Here is a 27,687-nt window from a genome sequence, read left to right as displayed (position 1 = left end):
TGTAGAATGTAAAATATGACACAAACAAAGCTATCTCTGAAACAGAAAGAGAATCACAGACATAGAGAACAGACGAGGGGTTGCCAAAGGGTGGAGAGGTGAGGGCGAGATGGAGTGGGAGGCTGGGGTTAGCAGATTCAAGCGTTCATCTACAGAATGGACAAACAACGAGGCCTGCAGTATAGCACAGAGAACTATGTTCAATATCATATGATAAACCATAATGGAAAAGAATATTTAAAAAATAATGTGTGTGTATATATATATGTATAATGGAATCACTTTGCCATACAATAGAAATTAACACAACATTGCAAATTAACCACAATTTTTAAAAATTGGAGAGGGAAAAAAGTCAGCTTCATAATGCTCATAGCCAGAATCCATCTTTTTGAGAAGTTGGTCAAGAGAATTAGAATGTGAAGAGGACCTGAAGAGTCCACGTAAGCCTCTAGTACCAATTACACTTAAAACAATTCCATCTTGTTCTCCCACAACCTGGCCCATATTTTTAGCCCTGTTTTCCTTAATCTAGTTCGAGTTTGTTTTCCATCATTTGCAAGTTACAGAGTCGAAAGAGTACAGGTCCCTTGCCTGAGGTCACACAGCTAGCAAGGGGCTGGCCGCATGCCCTCCCAGCAGCCACCTCGCCTCCCGTGTGGCTGGGTTATGGACACCAGACAGCACAGGCGGCACCATGCTATTTTATTTTGCTATAAATGTTGCCAGGGGGATTGGCATGACGGTGGGGTTGGCACTTTTGCTCATCAACTGTTCCATTCCCAGAAACGTGCTACCACTCCCCTCAGGAAAGCCACATTATCATCAACGTCCACGGTTGCCCCACTTGCACCTAGACTGGTCCCCCTCCTCCCAGAGCCACAGACACAGGCACTTCCGACAAAGGCCTCTTGTCGGAAGAGAACCAGTGCAGAGCCCACCTCTGATGGTTTTCATCTCCCTTCCTTTCTGGTCTCCCTCATCTCTGCGCCTTTAGGTCAGAGCTGCCCATCTGTATACCGGAGGCCAAATGTGACATGTAGATAGGTTTTATTCAGCATTCACAGCTTTTTTATTTTAGCATTTTAAAAATTAGGAGTTTCACTTAGATATCACAATTTAAATTTTCCATATAAAAAGTTAAAAAAAAAAACTATCTGCATTTCTGACTTAAAAAAAAAACAAACTGGCCTATCCATGATAGTACTGCTAAGTCACTTCAGTCGTGTCCAACTCTGTGTGACCCCATAGACGGCAGCCCACCAGGCTCCCCCGTCCCTGGGATTCTCAAGGGAAGAACACTGGAGTGGGCTGCCATTTCCTTCTCCAATGCGTGAAAGTGAAAAGTGAAAGTGAAGTCGCTCAGTCGTGTCCAAACCTCAGCGACCCCATGGACTGCAGCCCACCAGGCTCCTCTGCCCATGGGATTTTCCAGGCAAGAGTACTGGAGTGGGGTGCCATTGCCTTCTCCGTATCCATGACAAGAGCCCTGCATCTCTGCATGAGCACCGCTGGCAACAACTGACCAGTAACCACTCACTGTGGACAGTGCATGGCCTCTCTGCTTCACCTGTCTCAAAATTTACCCAGAACCCTCATTTTCCCTGCTTGACTGATCTCGGTGAACACCCAGGGCCACACACTGGGGGGCTGGGATCTCTGCTAACATGACAGCCGAGTGGCCAGTCTCTCCAGCCTAGGATTGGGCATATTCCACAGATGATGAATCTCAGGGAAACCCCTTCAACTCTAAGACAAGTGGGACCCCTGGCCTCACCTGACCCAGGCTCTGAATATGTCCAAGCGCAGAAACCACTGACCACAAGCTCCAGTTTACCTGTAGGTACCTCAGCACAGTCACACGCTGCTGACACAGGCCAAGGCCCAGGATGGATGCCAGGCCAGCTCAGGCCCATCTCAACCGTTCAGCTGGACGTGGGAGCAGGCAGTGACCTCCCTGAGCCCACCCGGAAAACCAGCGCCACCAAACCATCAGACGAGCGCCAGGGGCCCCCACCCCAGCCCCGGCAGCCAGCCCCAGGCCTCGGGCACACTCACGATATTCATGAGGGTGAGGACGTAGTTCTGCACATGCTCCCTGCCGTGGAAGCGCACCACTGAGTCGTCCACCGCCAGCAGCACCTCGATGCTGTAGCTGCCCGGCGTGGCGTGTCGCCGCTTCCGCTCTGCTTCTCCTAGCCGGTCCCCCACCAGGCCCAGCAGGTTGGGAAGGTCACCCAGGCCAAAAGCTGGAACCGAGACGGGAAGAGACGGAGGTTCAAATCCACGTAAGGAACTGTCACCATGATGCCACCTGCTGATCGAGCCATGCCCCCACCATGTGCACCCCTTCCCCTGCCTCTGACAGCATGAGGGTTTGTGCCAGGCCAGGTGATGGGTGGGCGTGAGCCCTCTCCCTGACGTGAGGATGCGGCAAATCTCTGAGGCAGTGAGGAGTGGAGAGGTGAGAACTGGCCCAGGCTCCAGTTCCCGCTCAGTTCTATCTCCCTGTTACGTCCCAGCCCAAGCCCCTCCACCTCTCTGGGCTCCCCTCCCCTCCTGTGACATGAGAAGGAATAATCCTTGATATCCTGCCAGACATGCTTGCTGTAAAAATCAAAGATGGCAGTGGGTAGAAACATCATCATACAGGAAAAAATGTTTTGTGGTATTACCAATGGCCTATGGAGGGCATTTTAGGGACCCTTGAAGGATGCCCCATGCCCCTCAAATCCCTCTCAATCATTGCCAGCAACTCCAAATTTCCCCATCATGGCTTTGACCTTTTAGCTAAGGTTATTTATTTAACCAGCATTTATTAACTTGTATGACGTAATCTAGAACCTTTTCTGTAAAGGATCAGATAGTAAACATTTTAGGGTTTGTGGTTCATCTGGTCCATCTCAGCTCTTCAATTTAACTACTGAGATATAAAAGCAGCTACAGACAATATATAAACAAATGAGTGTCTCTGGGTTTCAATAAAACTTTATTTACAAAAACAAGCGGTAGGCCTCATTTAGCTCATGGACCTTAGTTGGCTAACTCCTAATCGAATCCAATCCAATTCTTAAAGACAACTCTGTCAGATTATTGACTCTATTATACAAGTAAACAAGCTAAGGTTCAAAGTAGCATGTCCAGGTCTGTCTGAATCAAAAGGTCATGCTTTGAAACATATGGCTATTTAGAAAGGTAACATCTCAAGCAGTTATCAGTCATTTACACCATAGCCCGAAGAAAGACTGGAGCAACACTTGTTGGGGCAGTGGAGTGAGGAGTACATGAGGACACCATAGGAAGCAGGATGGGAGGCAAGGGTCTCTCAAGAAAGCTTCAAATGTCTTAATGACTCTCCTGCCATCCCACCCTGAAGCTCTGATTCTTGTGCACGGATTTCTAAGACTATTCATTTATCCACAGTTATTTCAAAACCCCTCTGCCTGCAAGATGGGGCTGAGGCTCTAAAGATGCCACCACCACAGTCCCAGCACACATCCAGAGGTGTGGCTGCAGAAGGGCCCCACACTTCTAGCACGGAGGACGGTGGTGGGTGATGAAGGCAGGACCCTGTCCTTGAGCTCCCCCACCTAGTGCAGGTGACAGATAAGAAACTGGGTAGTAAATAGAGTACCATCAAGGACCAGACAGTACCACTGACTAGGGCAGGCTTCCACACCGAGACCCAAACCGGGACGGCGGAGCTGGGAGAGGCTTCTGGAGGAGGGCACACCTGAGCCGGCCGGAGAGGGAGTGGGAGACCTGCTGGAGCATGGGGACCACAGGACCCATTGTGACTGAGGGTAAGGAGTTACCGACCACAGTGTGGTAACCCTCAGGGAAGACTCGATGGGCATCCAAGTTCTGCCTCTAAGCCTCCATGCACATGGGTACTCCAGGGATTGAAGGCTGAGTGCGGAGCAAGGAAATCACGGTGCTCCATGCTGTTTCTATTTTCCCTTTGGTTAGTGGCACTGCCGTGCAAAGGAATCTACCATGCCCTAGATTTAAGAGTTGGGGAATGCATGGCCACTGTGCCTAGAGGAGAGACCAGAAATGGGCAGCTGGCCCTCTGAGCAATGCACAGACTGGCGAGCAGGGCTTGGGCCGGTGTCCGCCCTCACTGCCCCCGAGGCCAGTGCCTCTCTCTTTGCAGGTGAGACTTCACCAGAGCTCCTGGAGGCCCTGCTATCTGAGCCCAACAGTGAGCACAGCAGCCCAGAGACAAATTCCTGGGTGAGAGGGGAAGAGACCCCCAGCAGGGGAGGAAGAAGGTCAAAGACTCTCTCCATGCAGTGAATTGAATCATAATAGCCACTCCCAACACATGAGCAGTGTCTGGAGGTTTCAGCCCTGCAAGGGAAAAGGGGAACTCGACTCTTCACAGCTCTCTTTGCCATGTCTGTCAGAGGTAGGCTCAGAGAGGTCACCTGACTCATCTCAGGTCACACAGCAAGTTCATGGCAAACATCCAGAATGTAAACCCAGGCCTCCCACTCCCCATTATCACACCCTAACAGGGCCCACCCAGATTTCTCTCTCAAAAAACAATGAGAGGCATTGCGGAGGGCCTGCTGACATCAGCCACAGACCCTGGAGACGATCCATTCACACCCTCTTCTATGCGGCTCTCATCCTTCAGGCCACAAATAGGGAATTCTCAAAGCGGGAAGGGTGGGGGCAGCAGGTCACCAGAAACTTTCAGTGAGCCCACCCAAGGAGCCCCGAGAAAATGTAAAATGGTGCAGCTGCTTTGGAGAACAGTTTGGCAGCTCCCCCAAAAGTTACACACAGCATTACCATAGAACCTACATCTTTATAGCATCTTACGTACATACTGAAAACAATGGAAAACATATGTTTACATGAAAACTTGTGCATGAATGTTCACAGCGGCATTATCATAATAGCCACCAAATGGAAACAACCCAAATGTCCACCAACAGATGAACAGATAGGTAAAATGTAGTTTCTCCATGGTGTGGAATATTACTCTGCCATGAAAAGGAGTGAAGTACTAAGACACACACCAGCAGAGATTGACCTTGCACACTAAGTGACAGAAAGCCAGTCCCAAAAGGCCAGAGACTGTATGATTCCATCTATAGGGGATGCCCAAAAGAGACAAAGCTCTAGAGAGGGAAGGTCGATGAGTGGTTGCCAGGGAGCTGAGAAGGGGAAAATCGGAGTGACAGCTGATTCATGGGTATGCGATATTTTTATGGGAGTGATGGAAATGTTCTAGGATTAGATAATGGTGATGGTGATCCCATTAATGTGGGATGTAATTGCGATGGTGATCACAATAATGGTGATCCCACAAAATTGTGAATATATTAAAAAAAAAAACTGAATCGTATACATTTAAATGGATTTTCTCTCAATTAAAAAAAGGCAGCAACAGCAGCCGTAAGCCCCAGGCTGGCTGGCTGCCCTTGAGGGGATGAACGGCCCTGGTGTTTGGTAGCCCCAAACCCCAGCCAAGGGGCCAGAATTCTGGCTACGGGCACACAAGCATCCAGGTTCCAGTGACCTAGATGGTCGGAAGAGGGCTACAGAGGACTGTGGGTTGAGGGGGGACAGGACAACATTGGGAGCATGGGAACGAGCAGGGCACAGCCTTCAAGGTCAAACTTTTCATCTTAACCAAGAATGTTAAGTGGAGACAGGCACACCCAAAAGAACTTCACATACCAGGCTCAGACCCACTGCTCGCCTTAAAATAACAGAGTGAGTCACAGGTTTTCAAGAAAGTCCCCTATCATCCTTGTCTTTCTAAGGAAGAACCGAGATGGGCCCAGGGCACAATACCGCCCACAGGAGGTACAGCCAGGCAACCCGACGAGGGGGAGACAGGGCAGCGTTCAAGGCGTGACCCCACCCGGAGCTCAGTGGTCTCGGCCTCCCAGTCGTTGACCGTGGTGGCCAACTGCGGGGCTAGTTCCAGGCTCGCAGCCCTGGAGTAGGACTTCCCCAAGGTCTCTCTCAAAAGGGAGGATTTGTGGTCTTCTGATTCAGAGCTGGCCTCCGATAAAACAGAGCCCAAGGGAGACTCGTCATTCCCTCCAGGAGTGGTGGAGGTAACACTTCGGGTACCACTGAGCTCCTGAAACCCTGCCCAGCCACCCGAGGCTCCGTCCAACCCCTGCATTACATAACTGCAGAGCCCTCCACCATCATAACATAAGTGTGGCGTCACTTAAGAGCAACATGGGGAGAGCAGCTGAGGCTTCAAAGGACGCATTGTACGTGGGGACTACTGGTTTCCAGGCATTCCTTCACGCTGGGCCCAACTCCGCCAGGGCCCAGGCAGGAGGGTGTGTCACTCATGGCCAGATTCCACCCAGGAATGAGGGTGGAATCCACGCATGTCCTCATGGCCAAAGGGGCTTTGAGACAAACCTCAGTTGGACTATGAAGTTGGCACAGGCCTAGGACCACCACTTCACTGGCTCAACCATGGGTCCTGCGTACTGCTGGTGGGCAGGCTCCAGTGCTGCTCACTGGCTACACAGAGGCCCCTCTCAGAGACTCTCACCCCAACATGGCAGCAGTTACCTTAGTAACAAAGCCTTAACAAGAGCAACCATTCATCAAACATCTACCAGGGGCCAAGCTCCACGCTGGGAGTTCTATACACATTACAACATTTATAACATTGTAACACATAAAACCTCAGAGTTAGAAATGATCATCCCACTTTACAGATTAGAAAAACAGGTTCAGAGATGTTAAGTAACTTGCTTAAGGTCACATAGTAAACAATATTGGAAGTAGGATTTTTTTTTTTCCCACATTTAAGCTTTTTTTAAAAAATTGTTTATTCATTTATTTCTGGCTGCACTGGGTCTTTGTTGCTGCTCATGGTCTTTCCTCTAGTTGCAGCAAGTGGGGGCTACTCTCTAGCTGTGGTGTACGAGCTTCTCATCACAGTGGCTTCTCTTGTTGGAGAGCACAGCCTCTAGGGCGTGCAGGCTTTAGTAGTTGGGGCACATGGATTTAGTTGCCCCCTGGCATGTGGAATCTTCCCAGACCAACAATTGAATCTGTGACCCCTGCATTGGAGGCAGATTCTCAACTGCTGGACCACAGGGAAGTCCCTGGAGGTAGGATTTTTAAATGGTCCTTTGGACACAGAGCTGACTCTGGTGGCCTGACCCCTGGCAGTCTCCCTACGAGTGCCCTAAGAACCTCCTTCCTGTGGTTCCCAGGGGTGGAGATGATTTCCAGTGGGGAGAAGCTAACTGCAGTCATTCCACCTTCTGTCCTGGCAGAGGAATAGCCTTGCAAAGCAACGCTGAGCCGCTCCGAGACTCAAGGACCTGTGTTCAGGGGACTCAGGTAGCTCCTCTGGCCCCCACTCCAGCCTGCTATCATAGCCCCTAAAACAGAGGGCAGTTTCCCTGCTGGTGCAGTAGATCTATATGGCCCAGAGCCATTACACCAGTGAGAAGACTGAGGCCAGGAGTTGAAAAGCCCAGGCCAGAAGTTACCTGAAAACATCCCTGCGGTGTGGAGGGAGGTAGACCTGGCACCCCCGACCACAGCCTACCTTCATTGTGAAGGTCCCCGAGGGGCTCTGTCCATGGCTGCCTGATGACTTCCCGCCGGTATACCACGTGCTTCCTCCCGCCGGCCTCCATCTCCTGCTGCCCTCGCTCGACGGGCTCGATGAAGTAGTCGGTGCTGTCCGTGCGGATGAGGCCAGCCTGAACCAGGGATGCGGCGAGCGGGCGGAAGGGGGAGAGAGCAGAGATGTGAACACACAGCAGAACAGGTGTGCGTGTGTGTGCAAATGAGTGTGGCCACACGAGAGCAGGCTCTTCCTCTAGGGGCTTGGGGGCCCTCAGATGCCAGCAGGGAAGTGGGAAGAGGGTGTTAGGTGGCCAAGCAAGGGCCCGCATGCCCATCACAAGCAGAGCAGAGCCACTTTTCTTTTTCTTTATTTCTAATTGAAGGATAATTGCCTTATAATATTGTGCTTGTTTCTGCCATACCTCAACATGAATCAGCCATATGTATACAATGTCCCCTCCCTCTTGAACCTCCCGCCCACCTCCCTCCCCATCTCACCCCTCTAGGTTGTCACAGAGCCCTGGCTTGAGTCCCCTGAGTCATACAGCAGATTTCCACTGGCTATCTATTTTACATATGGTAGTGTAGATATTTCCAGGCTACTCTCTCCATTCGTCCCACTCTCTCCTTCCCGCCCTCCCTCCCATCGTGTCCATAACAGATCCACTTTCACTGTGCTGTGCGCTCATGGGGTTCACGTAACATTTCCTCTAAACAAAGGCGCATGCATGCTAAGTCGCTTCAGTCACGTCCAACTCTGCAACCCCAAGGACTGTAGCCCACCAGGCTCCTCTGCCCATGGGATTCTCCAGGCAAGAATACTGGAGTGGGTTGCCATGCCCTGCTCCAGGGGACCTTCCCAACCCAGGGACTGAACCTGCATCTCTTATGTCTCCTGTATTGGCAGGCGGGTTCTTTACCATCAATGCCACCTGGGAAGCCCCCCTAAGGTGGGCACTGGACCCCAATTCCAGCAAAAAGTGCTGTTATTTCAGATTTAAAGCATGTGTGTGTGCAGCTTGTGTTTGCTGACAATAAACGAGCAAGGACAGTGCCCCAGGAGTGTGTGCTCAATGTCTTAATCTGATTTTTCACCTGCATCAAGATAGTTCCTTAAAAACATCAACTGCTGGCTTTGGAAATAAAAAAAAATAAAAATATAACCTTGGTCGAGCCTCGCCAACATGTTATTAGGTCCCAAATGAAGGCAATATTCACAGGGGTAAGTGAAACATATACTGAAATGTGCGTGAATACATGTGTGGCTGTACAGTCTCCCGCCCCTGCACACACGTCAGCTCTATAAAGCAGTGAGGGACACCCACCACGGTGCCTGGAAAATAGGAGGCAATCCTTAATAAATACTTACTTGTTGAATTCCTTCACTCATTCAACAAACACCTATGGAGTGCCTACTACATACCAGCCCTGTGCCAGACACTGGGAATGCAGCTGTGAACACAAAACAGGGAATGAAGGAAACCATTTTTATAAATCTATTGGGCCTTCCTGTTTGAATAGGAGCTGCCTCTTTTTAAAGCAGTCATTACTTTACGCAACTAAATTCCACCAGTTTTCCCACCTCAGCCTGTTTTGAGCTTGCTTCTTAGGGAACTCCCGTCAAGGCTTCCTGCACACACAACATCAAACCTCCCAGAGCAGCCCATCTTCCTCCTGTCCTTCCCAGCTATGTCTCTTCATTAAACTGCCAACACCATCTTGGATCAAAACCAAGATAGCTGCCTTCTGCACCAATCAGGAGGCCAAAAAAATGTTCTAGGGAAATTAGCAGCATTACCAGAGCAAGTCTGGAGCTCCTCAAGGTAACCATTTTATCAGGGGACGCTCAACTGTCCACAAAAGCTCCAGTCTGCTTATTAAAATGTCAACGTCAAACTCTATATTAAGCAGGCGTCCTTTCTTTTAAAGTGCTTTCTCTTTTTAACTTCTGCACCTGCCACGTGCCCAGGGCAGTGAAAAACAGATAATGATGCCCAGACTTCGACTGTGAGTTGTTCATCATCTGAACAGAGGAGACCACAGAGAAGAAGATGGCCAAGCTGTTGGGCTTGGTGCTCTGGCAGGTATACCTGATGGACAAGGATCCATCAGGGTCATGGTTGCAAGGGGCAGAAATTCAGCTTGCACCCTCTTGGACCAAAGGGGAGCATATAGGTCCCTGGACAAACCATGGCAGGGGCAGGCGCTGGAAATGAGGGGCCCAGTGCCTTGGCTCTCTCCGCACCCTCCTCACGGCCCCTCTGCATCAGCTTCACTCTCCCAGACAAGGTATGTTCTCACAGGTACATCTCTGCTCTGACACCAGAGACAAGAAGGCTTTTCTTGCATAGTCCCACCTAGTACAGCCCAGGAGACCTGTGGTCAGTCCGGCCTGACTCACATGGTCACCCGGGGATTGGTAGTTCTTGCTCGATCCCCATGGCCAGAGGGAGGGTAATTACTATGGTGAAAGAAGGGAGAAACTGACAGGGTGGCAAAAGAAACCCACAGGAGCTGGAAAGGACACAGCAGGTAAGGGACCTGGATGCAGATGTAGGAGCAGGAAGGTCCATGTGGGGTTGGGGAGGTATTCAGGCTCATGGGCAGAGGCTATGCCAAACCTGCACAGAAAGTGTGTTAGTCAATCAGTCGTGTCTGACTCTATGTGACCCCATGGACAGTAGCCTGCCAGGCTCCTCTGTCCATGGAATTCTCCAGGCAAGAATACTGGACTGGGTAGCCATTCCTTTTCCAAGGGATCTTCCCGACCCAGGGATCAAACCCGGGTCTCCTGCATTGCAGGAGGACTCTTTACCGTCTGAGCCACCAGGGAAGCCCTGTATAAATGATGGCCAAGTCGAAGAGCCTCTGCCACTGAAGATATGCACAGCCCCTGAAGGAAGCCAGTCTTCTGGGTACACAGGGCGGCAGGGCCCAGGGCTTTCCACCCAAAGCTCAGCTGCCAAGAGAGACTCTCCACCAAGGCCCCCACCCATCCATCCCATCCCACCTTCTGTACTCCTGTCTAATCCCCAAGGTCAGTGCTCACACCCCACTGAAGCCCCCCTGGACCAAGCAAAGCAAGAGACCCTTACAGCAGAAGTCAGATGACCTGTGCTTCATCCAGGCCAGACTCACACAAACCCAGGCTCACCAAGGGTTGCAGCTGTTCTCTCTCTGCCCATCACACCTCTCCTCTAGCAGAGATGAGTTCTCTAGACCAAGGGGCAGAAGACTCCATTCAGCAACCGCCCTCCCCCACCACACACACACTTCACCGTAGCCTCCCCTATTCTGGAACTTGGTTAACCCACTGCCCCAGAAGATTCTTCAGAATCTGGCATTCCCTGTGCCCCACCACCCACTGAGTCACCACGGCCACCAGACCTCAGGGCCTCCCATGAGGGTTGCAGGGTACAGAAAGATGCGCACAGAATGGGCTGGGCTACAAGGCACTCCCTTGCAGCTCACGTCCCCCTTTCAAGATCACCATGTCTGCCCCAGTCTCAGGCTTCAATACCTAGTCAGGGGACCTCTGATATTTGCTTGGATGCCTCTAGTGACAGAGAGCTCCCCCTCTCAAGATGTAACCTGGTCTCTGCAGGGACACTGTTATTGTCTTATTGAGCTGAACACACTTCCCTGCATTCTGCCCTTTGTGAAGTCTTATTACCATTGCTAGTAATAAGTTAGATAGCATCATTGACTCAACGGACACGAATCTGAGCAAACTCCAGGAGACAGTGAAGGACGGAGGAGCCTGGTGTGCTACAGTCCATGGGGTCGCAAAGAGTCGGACACGACTTATCGACTGAATAACAACACTAAGAGTATCTGCCACTCACATTTACACATCTTAATTCATCTTTACAACAACCCTATGAGGTAGGCACTGATATTAGACCCATCTCATGGATGAGGAAACAGAGGTACGGAATGGTTAAATAACTTGCCCAGAGTCGCTCATCAAGTCAGGGACAGCACTAGAGCAGAGCTCCGCTCTGTGTGGCTCTTCATCACTAGGCTCCATTACCTCACCCATCCCGGGCCCACTCCTGACCTGGGGGCCCATCTGGAGCAAGGAGACATTCCTCTCATAGTCGCATCTGCAGGTCCCTGCGCTTCTGGTTCCCACCTTGCAGAGCAAGCAGGTTGTTCACTTCCCACCTCTGGGCAAAAACACTCGATGAAAACCAGTCCACCTTCTACCATTGAGGATTTACCTTCTACCTCCACCTTCTACCTCATGAGGATGAGCAAACACTTCAGCACTCAGCCCTAAAGGGAGCCAACCGCACCCACTGCCCAGGTGGTTGCTCCCCTGAAAGGACTCCCACCTCACAGCAGCTCTGCTCCACCAGACAAGGAAGCCCCGGGATTCCTGGGACTAGCCTAGCCCCCCCACACGTCCTCGGGCCTCCCCCCAGGGAACAGCTAGAAGAACCCCTATTTTCCCACCCCAGTGAACTGTTTAGGGAGAAGACCCAAGGCCCTGACATGCAACCTGGAAAATAAGCTTCAAACCTCTTTGTAACTGAGGATCTCACCAGCCCTCCCTGGCACTGAAGGCAGGACCTCCCTAGTGATCATCTTCATGTATTTTGGGCATCATGCCCAGGTCTTGACAGGCAGTTCCAATCCAGGTCTGGGCTCTCTCATAGTGTCTAAGACCCTCCTCCTGGAGAAGGGATGGGAAGGCAGGCCCAGCCACCAGATCAGGAGGCAGCCTGGGCTGGTCCCTTCCAAAGGTCCTCGGTTTCCCTGTTTGCACCAGGAGAGGTTTGGCCCACGCTCCCCTTCAGCACTGCCCTGGCCAGGAAACCAGGCACCACTCAGGGCAGACAGACTGGCAACAGGAACTTTCTGGCTCTCCTCCTCCTCTCCAAATTACTCCTGTCTCTCAATTTATGAGATGTTTATATTTCTGAAAAGTGGTAGCTAATTTTAAGACACTAAAATCAAATCAAATTTCTGTATAAGAAATCAAGAAACAGGGAGAAAATAAATCCTGGTAGAATGGAAAATAAATGTCAGTCATATCTGTTTTCACCCATAACTTATTCTTCTGGAAACAGTAAGCAGGAAATATATACTGGAAAGGCTCTTCATGCAATAAAAACAACAACAACAAATAGCTGATTCTATCCAATTGGGCCACACATTGCACAGGCCCTCAGGCAATTTCTCCAAATAGAAACCCACCAGCGGGCAGGCCTGGCCCCCTCTGCCCTGGTCTGGACCCTTTAACACAGCTGCTTCTGAGGGCCCCTTCCCGGAAGGTGCATGGCTGATGGAGGGGCCGGTTTGAATTCTCTAATATGGCTGGGACATTGTTTTTGGTTGCAAAGGTGACACGTGCTGCTGCAATCTTCATCCAGAGGCCTTCAGGTCACGCTGACCGTGGTTTCCAGTCCGGTTTCCCCTCAGGAAAAAACCCAAGTCCAAAGCGCAATTCCAGGTCGCCTGAAGGAGACAGGTGATGACTGGCTAGGTGACTGCTGTGGGTCATCAATGAGCCCACTTGGTTACCAGCAGCTATCTGTCATCAGGCTGAGGTCCCCAATATTTTAGCAGATAACTGAAGTCACATTATTTTGAAATTAATATGTACATGTTATAATAACCTGTTTATTCTAAAACTGCATGTACTTGCATGTAAACTGGGAAGGGAGGGTCCAATGAGCCAACAGACAGATCTCCAGGGAGGCCACAGAAAGAGATCCCAAGGGATTCCCTGGACAAGGGCAAGGGTCTGTCTGTGCTGAGTCAGGCGCAGAGACAGTGAGCAAGGGTCAGCTTGGGTCCAGGTAGAGCCAGTGACTTGGCTCTGAGAGGACAGCTGCAGGTCCTCTGGGAAAAGGGAATCCTGAGGTCCCTTGCTGCACCCTCAGATTGGCTAACGTGTGTCAAATGCCCAGAAGGAGGGCCCATTTCAAGATGGAGTAGTGGGCCAGTCTCCCCTTCCTTCTCCTTCCAAAGCCAGTCTCTGTGGAGCCTCCCCAGAAGGGAATCAAGCAGTGCAGGCCACCCCCAACCCAAGCATCCTGCCACCTCCCAAGGACAGTGTGTTCTCAGGCTTGAACTTGTTCTGGAAATTCCATCACGAGGCTTTTACTGCCAGCTGTGCTGTCTTAGGTTCTAGGCTCCCAGCAAATTTAACCTGAAACTATGCCAATGGAGGAGACAAAAGATAACCCAGCAAGTGGAGGCTGGGGCGATGCACACAATTAGGAGTGGCATGCGAATCAGAAGTGGCTTCCACCAGCTTCTCCCCCAATATAGCCACCTGCTCCTATCCCCAGGCACTGCCAGCCAGGCTCCCCCCAAGACCACATCACCTGCTACAACCTCAGGAACTCTGACTGTGGGTATCTCCTTCTCTCCCTCATAACTCCAACATGCTGGCTCCAGCTACCATTAAACTTCACTAAGACTTCCAACACATGACCTCACCATTCCACCACTGTCAATCTCCCCTCCAAGTCCTTACTTCCCTTCTCATCACCTTCGACTTCTCCATCATGATACATAATAGTTCTGCAAACACTCACAACTCTCTCCCACTCTTCCCTCCATCCTGCTCTCCCAGAGAAGCCTCTGTCCTGGTTCAACCCAAGTCTCCACCCACTCCATGTCTGCACACTGACAGAGGAAAAGCTCATGGTGCCCACGGGTCTCCTTGAAATCAGGGGCCAGAGCTCTCAGGTGAACCTGACGCTGATCCTGCAATTAGCATCCCTCTTTTCAGCATCACCAGGCCCTCCCTCCCTCCTGGATCATTTCGCTGACACACGAATGCACTTGATCTCTGTGAAATTCCCTCCCAGCCCTGCCAGCTATGGCCAGGGCCTCTTTTTCCCTCCACAGCACAGCTGTCCACACTTCTCACCGCCTCCACTCCTGTGCCTTGTACCTCTCCTCCATCCACCCCAGTCGGGCTTCTAAAACTAGTACTTTCTGGAAACTGCCCTAGTCATAGTCACCTGAGACCTCATGTGTTCAGACCCAGACATCGTTTCTTTGTCCTGGTCTCTCTCAGCTCCTCCAGCCACACACACATGCTGCCTGGGGACTTCCCCTGATCCCATAGCTTTACATATCATGTATTTGCAGATACCTCCCAAATTACATCCTCAGCCCTGACCCCTCCCAGAATTCCACGGAGGAATGTCCAACAGCCTCCTTGATAGAGACCCTGGGCTTCCGCTGGGCACCTCAACCTTTAAAGCAGACCTATTCCTCCCCTTGCCTTCCCCATCTCAGCAAATACACTCTTTTGCCTAGTTGCTCAAGTCAAAAATCAAGGGGACGGGTGGACCCAGGGATTAGGTTTTTGCAAGTCTTCCAACCTCCCTCATGGTTTTGTTAAGTCTGTTGGATGAAAGATGCATTCAACAGAGCCTGCAGGGACCAGCCCCTCTGAAGATCATCCTGGGCCACTATCTCTGATTCATGACAAGTGTTGGGGGGCAGCCCTACCCACAAACCCCTATACCCTGAGGCCATCCTTTCCTCCCTCAATAGGCCCTCATGTTTTCATGAAGCATCTACTGCATGCTGGGCTTGATGGTGGGGTATAAAAACATAAGAAACCAGCCTCAGCTCTCCTTATGAGTGACATATCTAACATATATAAAGAACACTTACTGCTCAATAATAAAAAGACAGCCCAATTTAAAATTGGGGATAGAGGGACTTTTCTGGTGGTCCAGTGACTAAGACGCCATGCTCCCAATACAGGGGGCCCAGGTTCAATCCCACAAACCGCAACTGAGATCCTGCTTGCTGCAACTAAGACCCGGCACAGTCAAATAAATAAATTAATAAGTAAATTTTCAAAACAAAAATAAAGCAAAGAAAAAAAAGAAATAAAAATGGGGAAAGAATCTGAGCATTTCTTTAAGGAAGACATACAAATGGCCGTTAAGCACATGAAAAGATGCTCAGCATCATCAGTCATTATGGAAATGCACATCATAACCACCGTGAGATACTACACACCCACAAGGATGGCTAGAATCAAAAAGTCAGACGCTAACAAGTGTTGACAGGGACGTGGAGAAACTGTAACCCCCATACATTGTTGGTGAGAACGTAAAATGATGCAGCCGCTTTGGAAAACAGTCTGGCAGTTCACAAAACATTAAACAGAGCTTCCACATGAGCCAGCAATTCTACTCAGTATAAACTCAAGAGAAATGAAAACGTAAGTCTACAAAAACCTTTACACAAACGTCCACTGTAGCCAAGATGTGAAACAACCCAAGTGCCCACCAGCAGATGAATGGAAAAGCAAAATGTGATGTATCTGTACAATGGAATGTTACTCAGCCGTAAAAAAGAAAGACATGCTGAAAAATTCTACAATATGGATGAATCTTGAAAACATTATGCTAAGTGAAAGAAGTCAGTCACAAACAGTCACATATTATAAAATTCCATTCATGTAAAAGTCTAAAACAGGGAAATCTATAGAGACAGAAAATAGATTAGTGGCTGCCAGGGGCTGAGGTAATGAATTTGGGGTGACGGGTGCTGATAAAAGACACAGAGCTTCTTTTTGAGACAGTGAAAATGTTCTAAAATTGAACATGGTAATAATTACATGGGCTTCCCAGGTGGTGCAGTGGTAAAGAATCTGTTTGCCAATGCAGGAGATTCAGGAGACGCAGGTTTCAATCCCTGGGTCAGAAAGATCCCCTGGAGGAGGAAATGGCAACCCACCCCAGTATTTTTGCCTGGAAAATCCCAGGGAGAGAGGAGCCTGGTGGGCTACAGTCCATGGGGTCGCAAAGAGTCAGACAAGACTGAGCACAGATACACAATAATTACATGGCTCTGTGCGTTTAATAAAAATCCACTGAACTGTACACATTAAATGGGTGATTTGCATGGTATGCAGATTGTATCTCAATAAAGCCGTTAATAAGGCTGGTATGCACAGAGAGATACAAGACAGGCAGAGAAACAACATATACACACAGAAACAAAGGACACGCAGCACCCAGAGCACAGAAAGGGACAATACACACAGAGACACAACACACGAGCAGGCGAACAACACACATGCCCTCAGCCGACTCACACGCAGGAGGCATACAGGCTGCCTGCTACCACGGAAGCGTGACTCAGCACAGCCAGGATGAAAGCCTGCGGACGCTGAGATTCCACATAATTCAAACCTGATGTGAAGCCCCAAGCCACAGGAGCTCTGCTGGACGCTGGGCTGCCAAGGCCTGGGCCCAAGCCAAGGAGAGTCTGAACGCTGATTCACGCTGAGCTGCAGCCCTGGGGACAGGCCGAAGGAAGGCACCCTCGGAGGATGGAGCCAGGAGCCGGCAGGCTTGGCCCCAAAGAGCAACACACACCCTACACGGGCGGCATCGGAGCCCCAGAACCGCCGGAGGCTCGGAAGAGACACAGGAAGCAGAGAGCCTCCACCAGCTGGAGGCAGTTATCTGGGATGAACGCTTGCCGGCTTGGCCCACTCCCAGGGTCACGACCCCTGCAGGCCCCATACCATGGGAGCTGCCGGGTGAAAGGCTAGGGAAGCTGTGGTGGGCCCACGCCATTGGCAGCAAAGATCCTTCTCAAGAAGAAGCAATGTGGTGACTCAATGCAGAGACCCTAGAGCCAGGATCCCTGGGGCCTGCCATGGCTCAAACCATGGAGTCCTGGACAAGTTGCTAAACATCCCTGCGCTTCACAACTATAAGGGTACTGATCTTATGAGTTGCTTGGAGAAACACACATGGAGAATCTAGAACAGTCCGAGCCAGCAGCACAGCTGTCTAAGTGTTAGAGTTTGCTGCCATGATTAGCATGACTATGATTCAAAGTGGGCCTGGGAGTACCAGTGGCTCATGAAGGGAGCAACATTCTGGAACTACGGATGGTTCACCCCTAAGTCCTGGCTCCACTTGCAACCTGGCTTTGACCTGCTCAGATCCCCTGTCTGTACACAGGAAGAAATCCCTGAGAAAAAAATACCAATGGTTAGGCATCCTTAAGGAAAAAGTCCTTACTAAGAAGAGGCTGGTTCACAGGAATTGTAAATGTGAGAAAGAACTTGGGCAGACAAATAGAGTCACAGATGTAGAGAACAAACTTACGGTTACCAAGGTGGGGAGTACAGGGTGGGATGGACTGGGAGATTGGGAACGTATAAAATAGATAAATAATGAGGACCTACTATACAGCACAGGGGACTCAGTGCTCTGTGGTGATCCAAATGGGAAGGAAATCTAAAAAAGAGTGGATATATGTATAGTGTAACAGATTCACTCTGCTGCACAGCAGAAACTAACAACATTGTAAAGCAGCTATACTCCAACACAAATTTTTTAAAAGGAACACAGGCTGACAAACGGAGAAGGCAATGGCACCCCACTCCAGTACTCTTGTCTGGAAAATCCCATGGATGAAGGAGCCTGTTAGGCTGCAGTCCATGGGGTCGCTAAGAGTCGGACACGACTGAGCGACTTCACTTTCACTTTTCACTTTCATGCATTGGAGAAGGAAATGGCAACCCACTCCAGTGTTCTTGCCTGGAGAATCCCAGGGACGGGGGAGCCTGGTGGGCTGCCGTCTATGGGGTCGCACAGAGTCGGACACGACTGAAGCGACTTAGCAGCAGCAGCAGCAGGCTGACAAAAGGTTAGTGGAAATGCACCACCCAAGTGTGAAGCTGTAGGCAATTTCCTTCTCTATAAACGTTTAGGTGTCTTCTAACTTTTCTGATTTCCCTATCTAAACAGGAAAGCTGATTCTCCACAGAATGCTTGCCTACTGTAATGAGCAACTAAAAATTACACAACAATGATTTTAAAACAAAGTTTAAAAGGAAATAAACCCAGTGTCGCCCCTGTCTGCTATCACCCAACCCCCTTGTAAAGGATGTAGCAGCTACACCGTGAGTGAAACACCTGTGGCTGGGACCCAGCCAGCACCCTTCCCAGCTGGGCTGTTGCTGTTCAGTCGCTAAGTCGGGTCTGACTCTCTGAGACCCCATGGACTGCAGCACACCAGGCTTCCCTGTCCTTAACTATCTTCCAGAGTTTGCTCCAACTCAAGCTGCTGGGTGATGCTTTCCAAGCCTCAGTTTCCACTCCTGAAACTAAGGGGCATGACATAATGAGGGGAAAATGTCCCCTCCTGAGGCCCAGCAGCAAGCAAGGCAGCCTTTCCCTTCCCTTCTTTATTTAGCCTGGTTCTCCTGATTCCCCATCTTTTCCATCAAACACAAAGCAGACTTTTCCAGAACGCTATTGCAGTGGGTCTGACCCCTTGATGCCCATTGGTATCACCTGTGGAATCTGCAGAACGCCTGATGCCCAGGCCACAAACCAGAAAAATTAATTACATCTGTGGTGGGGTTGGGGGAGCAAACATCAGTAGTGTCTCAAACCTGCACAGGTGATTCTAATGTGCAGCCAGGGCTCGGAACCCCTCGCCTCAATTCTGGAAGCTTCCAAATGGTGTAATGATATTTAAGTGATCACCCACGTTTCACAAAGAGAGCAGTAGCAGCAGGGAGTGTTTGACCAGAATTAGTTTGCCATTATACAGGAAATGGGCAAGAAAGACAGAGAGGGGACAAAGGACGATGAGTACATGCCCTGACCGAATGGGATGCAGGGAAGGGAAGTCCAGACAGGCTGGGTGACTGCACACCTGTTACACCATGAGCATCTCCCTGGGCTGAGCATGGCCAAGCATCACCTGGACCAAATGTGATCTATGCCTTAGGTGCTGTCTCAGAACCTCACCACCCTCTCCCCTCAAGGTGCCACTCCACTGTGAGTGAAGAGTGAGTTGCTAAAACTGCCCTGAGCTGAGTGTGTCTGGGAAGCAGGGAGGGAATCTGTGGTGGTGTGGCCAGTGGCCAGTCAATGATGTCACAACCCCCCAGCTAGGAGCCCATGGTGCAGATTGAGGACAATTAGTAACAATATCTTTTCTATGATGCTGCTGCTGCTGAAAGCAGTGAGTGATTCTGTCCTCTGGCCCCATGGAGGACAGAGTTGCTTAGATCTTCTTGCAACTTCTTCCAGCTTGGCAAATGTGCTTAAAGGGAGGGCACTCGCTTTTTATGATGCCCCTCCTCCCAGCAGCAGGGGTCCTGGCCCAGCGGCAGGGCAGGGCCTCACCTGCAGATGCTCAGAGAGTCCCTTTGTGTGGCAAACCCCCACCCTGGAGCCCAGCCAGGGTCCAGGGCCGACCTTGCCAGGCTGGAAGCCGCCACCAGTTTCCATTCCCCATGCCCAGGAGCCACGTGGCTCTGAGGCTTACCCTTCTATCACCACCATGGATGGCCCACCAAGCGTGGGTTGGGAGCTCTGCCTGGCCCCCTGGTTGGCCCAAAGTCCTGGCAGCAGTGGGGGCTTCAAGACGAGGAGACAGGAACCAGCCCTCAAATGCCAGGAGGCAGTGTGGCTGCCAGGCCCTGAGCTGGGGAATGGTTCCCCACATCAAGGCCTGAACTCTACAACTCAGATACAAGCCAGAGGATGGCGGGGTAGCGCCAGGAAAAGGTGCGGCTACAGCTGAGGGCTGGGCCTCAGCAGGTCACTTGTTCTGGCCAGGGCTCCCCTCTGATCCACCCTGACATCAGCCTACTCCAGAGGCTATAGAAGGCACGTGAGCACAGGAGAATGGAAAGATGAGTGGACCTAGATGCCTGAACTCCTGACAGGCCCCTGACAACATTTAGGCATCACTGCCTTCCTCTACCCGAGAGAGAAGGCAATGGCACCCCACTCCAGTACTCTTGCCTGGAAAATCCCATGGACGGAGGAGCCTGGTAGGCTGCAGTCCATGGGGTTGCATAGAGTCGGACACGACTGAGCGACTTCACTTTCACTTCTCACTTTCATGCATTGGAGAAGGAAATGGCAACCCACTCCAGTGTTCTTGCCTGGAGAATCCGATGGACGGGGGAGCCTGGCGGGCTGCTGTCTATGGGGTCTCACAGAGTTGGACACGACTGAAACGACTTAGCAGCAGCAGCCTTCCTCTACAGGGGGACAAGTGGACAAAACCACATTAGCTAGAAAGCACCATCAAATGAGGCCCATTGTTATCTTTAACCCGGCCCAGGGCCTGGCACCATTAGCATGTTTTCCAAATTTTTTAGAACTCTGACACTTCCCCAGAGCTTGTTTGTGTTAACCCCTATTACTAGCAGTTCAAATGCCCACGTCCCAGTCATGCATGCCACTCACCAGGTTCCCCACTCACTCTACTAGTTCACTTACATCTCTGTAGTTTACTTCTCCTAAACCTTTGTCTGTCATACCACTCATTCATTCCTCAGATGATTGCTGAGCAGACCCCATTCCAGGTGTGCAGGGGACACAGCCAAAAATCCCTCCTCACCTGGGGCCGACCTTCACCAGAGGTGAGACAGGCGATCCATAAGAACATGGTACACCCATGGGGAAACAGGAAGCAGAGGAGAGAACTGGAGGTTGAAATTTTAAATAAGGGGGTCAGGGAAGATGTCACTAAGAGGGGACCCTGGAGGACAAGCAAGGGGTGAGATGAGGGGTGGGTACACACAGCATCTGGGGAAGGAGGAGAGTGGAAGGGCCATGGAGGGATGCCAGGGGTGTCACAGGCAGCCTGGAAGGAGGGAGGCTGCCCAGGGCCTGCTTGGCTTCTCCGGGAGGAGTATCATGGGGAGGACTTGGCTCCAACAAGACTGCTCTGGCTGCTGATGGTAAAGAGATGGCCAGGGGCACGGATGGAAGCGGGGAGGGCCGTTAGGGAGGACACTGCCATCGCCCTTGGACCACCCCACACTTGTTATTCTTGTCAAGCCCTGTTTGTTTCCCTTTGGGGATTATTAGCGACAAAAATCCCCCCTGCTGAAGCCAAACGGGGCCTGTTTTGTACCGGGACCCATGCTTGTCCACGCTGGTCTCGTGCCTGTGCCCTGTGGACAGCTCTGTGGATCCCTTCTGGCCCAGCTCAAATGTACCCATCGGTGCCCCCTCCAGTGGTTCCTGGCAGATGCTCTATCCCTCCCAGATAAGTCTGTCTATCCCTCTTCTAGACGTGAGCTTCTCCATAGGGGGACAAATAATGATCCACAACACAGGACCAACTTTGGAACAAAATCACCTTCAGCAGACATCCTCGAATCCAAGTTTCCAAAATGAACCCTCTTGGGCCCTTAATGAGAGAGACCTCTCTCACAAAATGCGGCTGTGGCTCAGCAGACAGCCTCGGGACTGTGAATTATGAGGTGACGAAACATCAAGGGCTCAACGAGGTTTCTCTGGGCTGGAGGAGCTAATTCAGAGTGTGGGTTCCTGCCAACCTCAAGGGATGGAAATGAACTTCTCCTGCGGGGCGGGGCAGCCTGGGGGTACAAGTGTCTTCTGGACAGATCAAAGGTACAAATATTTGGCTGGCTTAAAAGCGAAAACTGACAAAGGGCTTTAAGTAACCCGTTGGGAATAAGGTTTGCATTCAGAATGACCGTGCCCTAGCAAACACTCCTACCTTCAGACATTTCTCTAAAAGGGCCTGTTCTACTGACCTCTCTGCCATGTTATGGAAAGCAGAAGAAAAGGAGACCGAAAGGGTTTTCATGTTCCATGACAAGCAATGTGTGCAGAACAGCAGCCCACTGCCCTCCAAAATTATGAAAACGGATACAACAGTGGGAATGGCCACGTGGAGCTGACAAGCACCAGGAGGTTTCATCTTTGCTTCAAATCCTGCTAACAGGGAGGCTGGCTTTTTATTTTTCCTCTCTCTTAAGGGGCTTCCCAGTCTTCAGGACAACAACTTGAAGAAGTTGAGCCACTCACATTTACAGTGGGAGCCTTACAAATACCCCCACTCAGAACCCAGGCACAAGGACTCCCAGGACCAACCCCCATGGGGCAATTGATGGACCAGTCCCTTAAGCATCTGTGTTCTGAAGTCGTTGTCATGGCCACCGAGTCCTGGCCTTACAGGGTTTATGACCTTGAGGACCAATTCCTGTTTACTGACTCAGGAGAGGCTACACGGGATCGTGGCGGGGTGGGTGGGGAGCACTGGACTGGGACTCAAGGACCTGAACCCCATTGGCTCTGATGGTAACCCACTGTGGTTACCATCCACCCTGGGGGAGTCTCCCTTCCCTGAGCCTCAGTTTCCTTGTCTGTAAAGTGAGGAGGGGAGGCCCCCAAAGTCTCTTCCAGTTACAGCTGCCCACACTCAGGCCAAAGTTAGGGTGAACTCTGGCAATGAAGCTGAGCTGGAGGTGTTCATAACATGAGGGTTATTTGTGCTGATAGGGAGCTCCTTGGAGCTGCCTGAGATGAGGCAGTCCACAAATATTACCACTGTTCTTCCTCTTGCTGTTGTTCTTGTTGTTTCTAAGGCTTTAAAGGCAGGGGAAGGCCTGCATGCTGAAGATAGAAGGCCAGGCCTGGCAGAAGGCTTGGGAACTTTCCACTGCAGGGTCCAGGGAATGCGGAAATTCCCCGAGTCCTCACCAAAAGCCCACCTCTGGGCCTGGACCACACTGAGGCTGGAAGGCAGATGGGAAGCAAGTGCAGCCCCCACCACACTCACCAGCCCACAGAGCAGCCCAGAAGCCACCCTCCCTCCAGCCAACCTGAAGATGCCAGGGAAGAAAAATAAAACCAGCCCCCAGACCAGCCCTCCCTGGAATGGGAGACCGGCTCTGCTCGGAAGGAGTGGCAGTGAGTTGATGTCTGGCTTCCACTCCATATCCTACGCACATTATTAACCCAGGGCAGACAGCAAGGCACAGCCATGGGGTGACTAGAATGGTGAGACTACAAGATCAGATGCCTTGAGGAGTGGAAAACCACCCAGGACCCAGGCCCTGGGCCACTCAGATGGAGGCCACACTGGCCTTCTGGGAAGCAAGAGCACTAGAATGAGCATCCAGGAGTCTGGAAGCAAACCCACTGTGGAACCTGCCACAGTTTCTGTATTTATCCCAAGAGATCCACAATAATAGTAGCAAATGCTACCACTTACTGTTCTGGGCACTGAGGCACCACTTTTACGTGCCTGATTTCTAATCAGCAAAACTACAAGGTAGGGATAGCCACTTTACAGATATAGAAACTGAGGCTCAGAGAGATCAACCCACCTGCCTGGGGTCTGTCTGGGAGAACGACTGCAAAGGTGGCTATACGATTCCTCCTGTCCCTGAGCCCAGGCACGCTGCTCCTCCCTCTCTGGCGGGAGTGAGAAGATGCTAACATGAGCTTCATGCTGCTTCTGAAAGCAAGATGCCCATGTTCCCTCTCCCCATCCGTTGGCTCACGCAGCATCCACTGGAGGTCTACCCTGTGGCAGGTGCTGGGGTTGTACACACATGGGTCACTAGGCTCAGACCCTGGCCTTCAGGAGACTGATGGGAATGTTCCAGGGGAAGAACGCAAACTGGGGCAAGGAGCAAGCTGCAGCCTGAGAAAAAATGAACAGTCCTGGGTAAGGCTGGGAGCAACGGGCTCTGCCCTCCCAGCTGAAGGCCCAGAGACCCCTCTGGGGGTGTTACACAGAAAACTGGGGTGCTCTAGACTTCCTCTCCTCTTCTGTCCCACACCCAATCCCTGAGACTGGCAGACTCAACCAATAAATCTACATCATTCAATAGCAAGGGCTGAAACCTATCAGGTACTAGGCTAAAAGAGCCCTTTGCACACATGACAACTCTTATAGGGTGACTAATGTCACCCTCACTTTACAGATGAGGAAACGGAGGCATAGAGAGGCTCAGCAATCGCCCGAGGCCACACAGCAGGAAAAAGGTAAGGCTGGGATTGCAACCAAGGCAGTCTGGTTGCAGGGGTCGTGGTCTCATCCCCTGCATGTACAGCTCACTAGCCAAAAAAAAAAATGCCATATTGCTATACTGGGCCCACACCCTGTCTTAAAATATAGAATACTTTGCTTAAAGATCTCTATTTCTGATTTCCCCTTAAAATACTCAAATGTGATACCAGACTGCCACTCCTTTCAAACAGGAGTTTGCCGCAGCCCCACCTCTCCCCTAGCACTTGGCCCTCTTCTCTTTCTTGTGTTACGCCCTGCTCCTGAAGTCATGACCTCCCTTGTATCATGAGCCCAGCCCCGTGCTCAGCATGCAGAGAAATCAGACAGTTCTTGAGTTCTGGGAAGCGGGTGGCCAAGATGGCAGATGCCTCAGCAGAGGGAAGGGGAGGGCCCTGTGGGAGGTGTGAACAGAATGAGCAGAGGCAGGGTCTGCAAAAAGAGGTGGCAACACACCAGCCCAGCTAGGAAGGGCTGGAAGGGCTGGGGGTCTGCAGAGCGGGCACCACCACCAAAGCTGGAGGGGCACATGGCACAAGACGACAATCTCTGCATCAGTGCAGGGCAAGATATCCTCTGCCCCTCCCATGGCTGCTGGCACAGACGTGTAGAGATAGGCAGCCCGCAGGTCAAGATGTATGGGGACAGGCATGCTGGATGGTTGGATGAGGGCATCTCTGAAACTCCAAGCCTCATACTCCACATCCCAGGACAGGCACAGACAGCACGGCAGGGCCAGCGGCTTCCCAAGGAGCTGTCAGGAAAGCTCACTTACCGCTTAACCAGCAAGGAGCAAACCCAGGGCAAGGATGGATAATGGCACAAAGACACCGGTGAGTCTCAGGCAAACCTTCTACAATGGCATCGTGCTGGGATGCAGCTGGGAAGATTAGCATCGTCCCCAGATACGAATGTGACTTCTGCTTACAAACCTCCCATGGCTCCCTATGGCCACAGGGGCAAAGCTAAGCTCCACAGTGAGGCACAGCTTCTCTAAACTACATTTTCATCACTCCCCTCTTCCATGGAGAGCTGTGAAGACTTACCATTTCCTGAATCCTATGAAGACACAGGATTTCCCTCCCTATGAATGCCTACAGTTCCTACCTCTTAGCTTTAAAAGCTCTTATTGATGCTTTTATGCCTTTATACTCAGCCCAAAAGTACTCTCCACTGAGAAGACTTCCCTGAGTTGAGTTAGTCACTTAGTTGTGCCCGACTTTGCGACCCTATGGACTGCAGCTCACAAGACTCCTCTGTCCATGGGATTTCCCTGACAAGAATACTAGAGTGGTTTGCCATTTCCTGCTCCAGGGGATCTTCCTGACCCAGGGGTCGAACCCAGGTCTCAGCTCAGTTGGTAAAGAAGACTTCCCTGAGCACCATTCTTTAGTACTCACCTGCAGGACACCTACCAAGTACCTTATGCAGAACTTGTTTTATGCCGTCTACTGTGCATTATTTGTCTTCTCTTTAAATTGTGGGTTCTGGAGTATAGAGAGAAAGGGGTGTGTTTCAACCCTGCATCACCAGAGCCTGGTCAAGGACCTGGCTGGGGCAAGGGGCCCACAGATTGTTAACAGAATGCTCCACTTGGCACCTCCCAGTATCCACCTGCCCTGGAAAGTATCTCTCCAGGGGCTATTACAGACCAGTCATTACATACTCCCATGCACTGAACAAGCACCAATTGACTCATTCTGCAGTGAAAGTTGCTGTAGCAGAGGGGAGGCAGGACTTGGCCAACCTGGGAACCAGAGGTAGCCTAGGGCTCACATCAGAGAGCATTGATAATCCACATACCATTGCAGTACAAGGGACTTTAACAATATTTACAGTTATTTCTCGGAGAAGGCAATGGCACCCCACTCCACTACTCTTGCCTGGAAAATCCCATGGATGGAGGAGCCTGGTAGGCTGCAGTCCATGGGGTCGCTAAGAGTCGGACACGACTGAGCTACTTCACTTTCAATTTTCACTTTCACACATTGGAGAAGGAAATGGCAACCCACTCCAGTGTTCTTGCCTGGAGAATCCGATGGACGGGGGAGCCTGGTGGGCTGCCGTCTATGGGGTCGCATAGAGTCAGACACGTCTGAAGCGACTTAGCAGCAGCAGCAGCAGCACAGTTATTTCTCACCATTAATGACAACCGTAATTACTGTAGCAATTACTATAAAAACAATAAGTGTTACTATTAACAATCCCCATGTTTTAAGGCTGCACCATATATCAGACACTTCACTTTTTTACTTATCTTATTTAATCCTCTGAACAACCCTATAGATGACTGTTCTCCTTGCCTCCTTAAAGATGAGGAATACCAAGCACAGAGAGATTTAGAAATTTATTTAAGGTCACACAGCTAATCTGCACTAGAGTAGAGCGACCCCACAATTTCTGCCACCCTAATGACTAAAAATCATGTTTTCCTCCTTATGACTAAAAATGGCTGTTACAGGGCTTTCCATAGGCCAAGTACTACTGGTAACAGCTTTATTGAACCATAATTCATGTACATACAATTCACCCATTTCAAGTGCAGATGTGATGGTTTTTAGTATCTGCATAAAGTTGTGCAACCACCACCACAAGTTTAGGACATCTCATCACCTCACTGAGAAACCCTGGACCATTTAAACCGTCAATCCCCAATACACACTCCCTCCACCAGGCACTGTGATTCCATTTTAAAGACAAAAGGACCTAGGCTCAGAATGCTGCTGGGTCTTGCACATTAGGCAGGGGCAGGAAGCAGAGCCGACATCAGCCTCCCCTGCCCTCTCCCCACACTGCCTGCCAGGGGTCTGTCTCCTCTGTAACCCGTTAAAAATGCACGTTCTACAGAGGGTGGAAAACAGAACCAGATGGTAACAAATCTTCCACGTGCGGCTGCTTCCGCGCCAGGCCCGTGACTCACAGGGGCACTGAGGGCAAAGGGAGGACGTGAGGCAGTCTGGCCCCCATCACCCCAGTACAGAGGTGGTGAGGCTCAACCCCAGGAGGCAGAGACAGCAGTGGGGTAAGTGGCCTGCAGGAGGCTGGCAGCCTGGGTTCCAGATGGTTCACAGGGGCCCCACTCTGCTGACCCCATTCCTGCAACCCACAATCCCTCCAGGACTCAGAAAGAGGCCCCCACCCCAGGCTTTCATGTGCTTCCCAGGACTTCAGAGCCACAGTTGCCGGCAGAGGGTCTATTCTGCATCTGCCCCCAGCCAGGGGCCCTGAGATGACCCAGGCCCTCCCTGCCCAGAGACCCTGAGGTTTAGGGTCACAGGAGCATTGAGGGGACTGCCGCTTTGA

At 51.0% G+C, this 27,687-nt stretch overlaps 1 protein-coding gene across 8 annotated transcripts in view; it reads right to left on the bottom strand.

Annotated features, from left to right (window-relative positions):
- ADAMTS14 (ADAM metallopeptidase with thrombospondin type 1 motif 14) overlaps positions 1–27,687 on the bottom strand; it is a 125,498-nt gene that overhangs the window by 90,956 nt on the left and 6,855 nt on the right. For 7 of the 8 annotated variants that reach the window (XM_044942215.2, XM_044942213.2, XM_044942214.2 and 4 more), the window contains exons 3-4: positions 7,553–7,709; positions 2,059–2,249 (exon numbers count right to left, since the gene is read on the bottom strand). In XM_044942215.2, coding sequence (XP_044798150.2) covers positions 2,059–2,249; positions 7,553–7,709 — 348 coding nt within the window. Of the gene's footprint in view, positions 1–2,058; positions 2,250–7,552; positions 7,710–16,757; positions 17,852–27,687 lie in introns of those variants that run through there. The other variant, XM_044942212.2, reaches the window with a different exon arrangement.

Source organism: Bubalus bubalis, chromosome 4, assembly GCF_019923935.1.
Source record: "Bubalus bubalis isolate 160015118507 breed Murrah chromosome 4, NDDB_SH_1, whole genome shotgun sequence".
Taxonomy (NCBI): domain Eukaryota; kingdom Metazoa; phylum Chordata; class Mammalia; order Artiodactyla; family Bovidae; genus Bubalus; species Bubalus bubalis.
Note: the sequence above shows the minus strand (reverse complement) of the source record. Positions and strands in the feature narration are given on the sequence as shown.